Here is a 7507-nt window from a genome sequence, read left to right as displayed (position 1 = left end):
AGCTGACTCTAAAACCAGTTGACTCTAGAACCAGTTGACTCTAGAACCAGTTGACTCTGAAACCATGGCCCAGGACATGACTCTGCTGTGGGGCTCCGGCTCTCCTCCCTGCTGGAGGGTCATGATCGCTCTGGAGGAGAAGAACCTGCAGGGTTATCACCAAAAACTGCTCTCCTTTGAGAAAGATGAGCACAAGTCCCAAGAAGTGTTGGATATAAATGCCAGGGGACAGGTATGGAGTATCTTAAATCTACTGTGAAATACTAAGTTATGTGAATGTGCCTCTATATTCCGCTTATATTATGTTTACAAAGCAGCACTTTTTTCAGGGAAATTTGGACTTTATGAACTTTAATTGCTCACTTTCACTTTCACTTAAACGCACCATATGCTACAAAAATAACCAATATGCAAACGTGTAGGGTCAAAAAAAATCCATCCACACATTGATGCATCCCTTCTGTTCATACTACAACAGCTGTTTGGGGAAAACATGCTTTTATGTAATTTATGTGAATATTTTAGACATAAAATATGTCATCTCGACACTATTGAAGGGGAATTTTGACTTTAAAGTGAAAGGAAAAGTGAGCAATTCAATGCATAAACGCACCATAGAGGGCAGTAACGACCAAGTAATAAGTAATAATAAGTAATTATGTGAATGTGCCTCTATATTGCGCTTATATTATGTTTACAAAGCAGCACTTTTTTCAGGGAAATTTGGACTTTACTTGAATTTTAATTGCTGACTTTCACTTTCACTTAAACGCACCATATGCTACAAAAATAACCAATATGCAAAGGTGTAGGGTAAAAAAAAAATCCATCCACACATTGATGCATCCCTTCTGTTCATACTAGAACAGCTGTTTGGGGAAAACATGCTTTTATGTAATTTATATGAATATTTTAGACATTAAATACGCAATAACTACAATATTGAAGGTTGTATTAGTACTAAAATCCCCTCACACATAAATTAGTTTCTCTTGGTAGAACTACAGCAATAACCTGTGAAATAGTAAGTTATGTGAATGTGCCTCTATATTCCGCTTATATTATGTTTACAAAGCAGCACTTTTTTCAGGGAAATTTGGACTTTATGAATTTTAATTGCTCACTTTCACTTTCACTTAAACGCACCATATGCTACAAAAATAATCAATAATCAACATATTTTAGACATTAAATACGCAATAACTACAATATTAAAGGTTGTAGTCGTACTAAAATCCCCTCACACATAAATTAGTTTCTCTTGGTAGGACTATAGCAATAATTTTTGGGAAAACCAGATTTTTTTTTGTAATTTATGTGATTTTATTTTATTTTTGTCCATAAAATGACAATAAGAACACTGTTTAAGGTTGTAGTAGTAAGAAAATCCCCTCTCACATCTACATACAACAATTGTTTTGGGGAAAAAATCTGCCTTTATGTCATTTATGTGAATATTTTAGACATAAAATATGTAATCTGTACACTACTGAAGGGGAATTTTGACTTTAAAGTGAAAGGAAAAGTGAGCAATTCAATGCATAAACGCACCATAGAGGGCAGTAACGACCAAGTAATAATACAATATAGGTTTACTTTCAGCATGCTGAAGTTATAACACGCATTTTAGTGTTACTTAACCCTTCATAGGGACTCCTGGAAATGGAAAATATCAACCCTGAAGTGATATTGGAGAATAATAAAAGACTTTTTGCAAAATATTTCATTTTTATATTGCAAATCGAGGTCAATTGAGTCATGAGTCAACAGAATCTCACACGCTTCAGTTCAGATCATACAAAAAACAAACAAAATGACCACAAAAAGACACAAAATGACTAAAAAGACACTAAATGACCATAAAAAAAGACACAAAATGACCAAAAAAATACACTAAATGACCAAAAAAGACACAAAATGACGCAGAAAAGAAACAAAATGACCAAAAAAGGAAACAAAAGACCAAAAAAGACACACATTGACCACAAGATGATCCAAAAAGACACAAAATGACAAAAAAAAGACACAAAATGACTAAGAAAGGACACAAAATGACCAAAAAGACACAAAATGACCAAAAAAAACCCACAAAATGACCAAAAAAGACACAAAATGACCAAAAAAAGACACAAAATGAAATGAAATAACTAGAATATTGAAGGTTGTACTCGTACTAAAATCCCCTCACACATTAATGAGCTTCTCTTGGTAGAACTACAGCAATTATTTTGGGAAAATCTGATTTAAAGTAATTTATGTGATTTTTTTTTTGTCCATAAAATGACAATAACGACACTATGAAGGTTGTTGTAGTAATACTGAAATGTGCTCTTACATTAATGAGCTCCTCTTACTATAAAAACTGTTTTGGTAAAATCTACCTTTATGTAATTTATGTGAATATTTTAGACATAAAATATGTAATATCTACACTAATAAAGAGGAATTTAGACTTTTTGACTTTAAATTGCTCACTTGCACTTAAATGCACCATAGAGGGCAGCAACGACCAAGTAATAATAAAATATAGTGCTTCTGCAGCTTCTGCTTCTGGTTGTTGGTTTATGTGGTGTGTATTTCGCGAGTAAACAAGATAACATTTAATTGACTGGACTTTGAAAGTTTTTTGGCTTCGAGTCAGTTTTATGTTGTTCTATAATTGACTGTATACAGTATTACTCACCATGAAGAAGCCTACTCTACTCTACTGTAATTCTTAAGAGGAAGCTAGCTGCCATTTTTGTTTTAGCAAAAACAACAACCAAAAACATCCAGCACCAGTTTCTGTTCCCCAGGAGACACTCAGCTCTTTTTAATGAGCTCCCAGTGGCATTAACATTTAATCAACCTGTTTGGCTTTAAAGCTTCCCTCTTTCAAACATGGAGGCATCATCGTGAACGAGTCCTATGCTGCCTGTTTTTACCTGGAGGTGAGTGAACCTATCAGTTTAAACATAAATACAAGTTTAGAACTAAATTCAACATTGTAAAGTGTGACATCAAATGTGTGTTTTCTTTTTTTCTCTCTGAATTGCAGAGCCAGTTTGAGTCTCAGGGAAACAAACTGATCCCAGACAGCCAAGCAGAGCGAGCCCTGATGTACCAACGCATGTTTGAGGGTCTCACATTCTACGAAAAACTCAGTAAGATAAATTCATTCAAATCCCCTTTTGATACAAACACATCCGGAAGGTTCTGGCTCATTTAACCTGCTGGCTGCTCCAAGGAACGATACAGGAAGTCCTTCCTTCCTTCTGCAATAAGAGTCTATAACTCATCGACCTCTGCCAGAATAAACATTACAGAAATGCACTAAATCTACGCATGACACTCTGCTATGTTATTAATATTATTATTATTATTATTATTATTATTATTATTATTATTATTATTATTATTATTATTGTTATTATTATTATTATTATATACTGTTGCTGACATTACTATTATTATTACTATATACTGTAATATACTACTATTACTATTATACCGGCCTTATTTATTATTATTATTATTATTATTATTATTATTATTATTATTATTATATATACTGTTGCTGACATTACTATTATTATTACTATATACTGTAATATACTACTATTATTATTATTATACCGGCCTTATTTATTACTATTATTATTATTATTATTATATATACTATTGCTGACATTACTATTATTATTACTATATACTGTAATATACTACTATTATTATTATACCAGCCTTATTTATTATTATTATTATTATTATTATTATTATTATTATATATACTGTTGCTGACATTACTATTATTATAACTATATACTGTAATATACTACTATTATTATTATACTGGCCTTATTTATTATTATTATTATTATTACTATTACTATTATTATATATTTATATATTATATATCATATTATTTTATTTATAATTATTGTATTTTATTTTATATTGTTACTATTTATTATTACATATTATATTATACATTTATATATTATATCCTGTACTATTATTATTAGGGCCACTGGTCCCATACAGCAATAGCTGTAGGGACCAGCGCTGCACTACTGTTATACTGTGGATTTCTTCTTCTTCCTCTTCAGGACGCAATTTTGCAGGAGTTGCAGACAAATTATATATCAAAACGTGCGGTGTGATCGGGATCGGTGTGCTATTACTTTTCTCTACAGAATATGAATTTTTCACGACGTAAATCGCGAAAAACTACCCAAAATTTTGCATTGAAATGAGACAGCCGAAAAAAAATGAGCGGAAAAGAACAATAATTGGAGATTTTTAAACGTCTACTTCTCCGGCATAATTTCAACTAGAGACTCCATTTAAACTTTAAACAGTGTATATATACATATATTTATATATATATATATATATATATATATATATATATATATATATATATATATATATATATGTATGTATTTGTTATCTGCTTTTCATAGGATATACTGACAATAAGAAAAATGTAGCATAATGCAGCTTCATATTTAAACAATACACTATTAATGTTTTAAATTACCACACTTAGAAATAAGATCATACACATCATACATCATCAACTATCCCCTGATTATGTTTCTCTAGATGGAGTGACCCACTATGACTTGTTCGTCCCTGAAGGAGAGAGGCATGACTCAGCCCTCAAGAGAAACAAGGAGGTTCTGGCCATTGAGCTCCAGCTCTGGGAGGGTTACCTGCAGAAGGTACTTTATGTACAGTACACACATACAAACAAGCTCAACATGCAGTAGAGGCATTCAAACATGATATATTTCTCTTTCTTTACAGCTGGACTCCAACTCCTACCTGGCAGGAGCGTCCTTCTCTCTGGCAGATGTGACTGTTTTTCCAACTGTTGCTACTCTGTTCAGATATGGGTGAGTTTACAGCAAGGTTATTATAGTTAACGAAAACTAACGAAATAACGAAAACTAGAATTGAAAAAACATTTTAAGTTAACTGAAATAAAAATAAAAACTAGAGTTTTTTTTAAACTAAATTAAACTGTATTGTGTGGTTACAAAACTAACTAAAACTAATTAAAATTAGAGTGAAAATGTCCTTAGTTTTCGTTTTTGTCAACTTTTTTCATTCATAATTCAGTGTTTCTATTTCAACATGCAACACATGGTGAATATGTTTACTGAGACTGGGATGTTTACACTAGAACCAAAATTCAAAACACCCAGAACTGTAAGAGTTAATAACCTTATTGGGGCTGAGATGATAAACCAAAGGAAATAAAGGCAAAATTTATTATGACCTCTTTGAATCACGCACCCAACACATAGCCCATTACAAAAAACCTAAAACTAACACTAAAACTAATAAAAACTAAACTAAAACTAAGCATTTTCAAGAAATAAAAACTAAACTAAAACTAGAAAACTCACTCTAAAAACGAACTAAAACTAACTGAATTTGAAAACAAAAATTCACAATGAAATTAAAACTAAAACTAATGAAAAATCCAAAACTATTATAACCTTGGTTTACAGAAGGCCTGTTGCACAAAACAAAATGAATGATGCATGGCTTAACATTGCAGTTCAAATTTCTCCTGCCTTCTTCAGGTTGTCTGCCGAGCGTTTCCCTAAGCTGGGGGAGTATTACGCTCTGCTGAAGGAGCGACCCAGCATCAAAGCCAGCTGGCCTCCTCACTGGCTGGAGGAGCCCACGGAGGAGGACACACTCAAAGACTTCTGAGATCCACACACACACTCCACAGCCACATCTGCCTGCAGTGTTTTGTTTTTTTGCAGATAAAAGCTACTGCTTTTCTTTAACCCTTTATCAGGCGAAGAACTATATTTGGTAACTTGGATATCAAAATGGGGTCGAGAAAAAAGTTGCAAATTTACTAGATTAAAGTAGCAAGTCTATAAGAAAAAAGTGGTGAATCTGCACGACAAAAGTCGCAGATTTAAGAGATTTAAAGTGGTGAATCTGCACGAAAAAAGTTGCAGATTTAAGAGATTTAAAGTGGCAAATCTGCACGACAAAAGTCGCAGATTTAAGAGATTTAAAGTGGTGAATCTGCACGAAAAAAGTTGCAGATTTAAGAGATTTAAAGTGGCAAATTTGTGCGAAAAAAGTGGCAGATTTAAGAGATTAAAGTGGTGAATCTGCACGAAAAAAGTCGCAGATTTAAAGTGGCGAATCTGCACGACAAAAGTCGCAGATTTAAGAGATTTAAAGTGGCAAATCTGCATGAAAAAAGTAGCAGATTTAAGAGATTTAAAGTGGCGAATCTGCACGAAAAAGTAACAGATTTAAGAGATTTAAAGTGGTGAATCTGCGCAAAAAAGTCGCAGATTTAAGAGATTTAAAGTGGTGAATCTGCACGAAAAAAGTCGCAGTTTTATGAGATTTAAAGTGGTGAATATGCGAGAAGAAAAGTTGCTTTTTTCCCCACTTCTTTCTCGTAAATCTGTGACTTTTTTCCACGCAGATTTGCCACTTTAAATCTCTTAAATCTGCAAGTTTTTTTTCTTGTAGATTTGCCACTTTAATCTGGTAAATTTGCCGCCTGATAAAGGGTTAATATAGTTTCAGCTTAGCATTCATGTTCACAGTCAATTAGAGCTATATTATTTAGCTGATAATGAAAATGAAAGATAATCTTCTAAATATAGTGTTACAATGGCAGCAGTGTGCTTCTTGTTCATTATTAACTTTTATATCTAGTTTTTCAGTCATGTTTCTGTCAAATTTACGGCAATCAGTTATTAATCAGTCTATGCAACATGTGTAATGTATGATAACCAGGCAAAAGTAGCAGGCAGAATGTTACATTGTGATATTGTTGACATAGCAGACTTTGTTGCTGAGATACATTGTGTGCATATCTATCAACGCCCGTCAAACAATAACTCAAATAAAAGTCACCATGACAGCAGTTTTTAATGGATTCTACAAGGTCTAATTTAACCCTTTATCAGGCAAAGAACTCTATTTGGTAACTTCAGGTAATATTTCGAGAAAAAAGTTGCAAATTTACTAGATTAAAGTGGCAAATCTGCACGAAAAAAGTTGCAGATTTACGAGAAAAAAGTGGGAAAAAAACAACTTTTTTCTCCCAGATTCACCACTTTAAATCTCATAAATCTACGCATTTTTCTCTCGTAGATTTGCCACTTTAATCTTGTAAACTTTTTTCTCTAAATATTATTTTCATATGTTTTTTTTTTTTTTTTTTTTACACATTCTGGCTGTATGCTGAATTTGCAAGTATTTCAATGAGTGCTCTGTTAAGGGTTAAAGTGGTGAATCTGGGAGAAAAAAGTTTTTTTTCCCACTTTTTCCTCATAAATCTGCAACTTTTTTTCTTGTAGATTTGCCACTTTAATCTAGTAAATTTGCAACTTTTTTCTCGAAATATTACCTGAAGTTACCAAATATAGTTCTTTGCCTGATAAAAGGTTAAATAAATAGGGTTCAGCTTATTAATAACCAGTAAACATCGACTGTAACATGGGCCCCATAAAACCAAGAGAGCATGAAC

At 32.6% G+C, this 7507-nt stretch overlaps 1 protein-coding gene across 1 annotated transcript; it reads left to right on the top strand.

The window, feature by feature from the left end:
• Positions 1-6340, top strand: LOC131984968 (glutathione S-transferase A-like). Its single transcript, XM_059349956.1, has 6 exons — positions 1-232; positions 2865-2930; positions 3038-3143; positions 4588-4706; positions 4792-4880; positions 5577-6340. The coding sequence occupies exons 1-6, from the start codon at positions 65-67 to the stop codon at positions 5707-5709; spliced, it is 681 nt and encodes a 226-aa protein (XP_059205939.1). The 5' UTR covers positions 1-64; the 3' UTR covers positions 5710-6340.
• Positions 6341-7507: the final 1167 nt, after the last annotated feature.

This window comes from Centropristis striata, chromosome 14 (assembly GCF_030273125.1).
Source record: "Centropristis striata isolate RG_2023a ecotype Rhode Island chromosome 14, C.striata_1.0, whole genome shotgun sequence".
NCBI lineage: Eukaryota > Metazoa > Chordata > Actinopteri > Perciformes > Serranidae > Centropristis > Centropristis striata.
The sequence above is the reverse complement of the archived record's forward strand: the minus strand, read 5'-3'. Positions and strand labels throughout refer to the sequence as shown.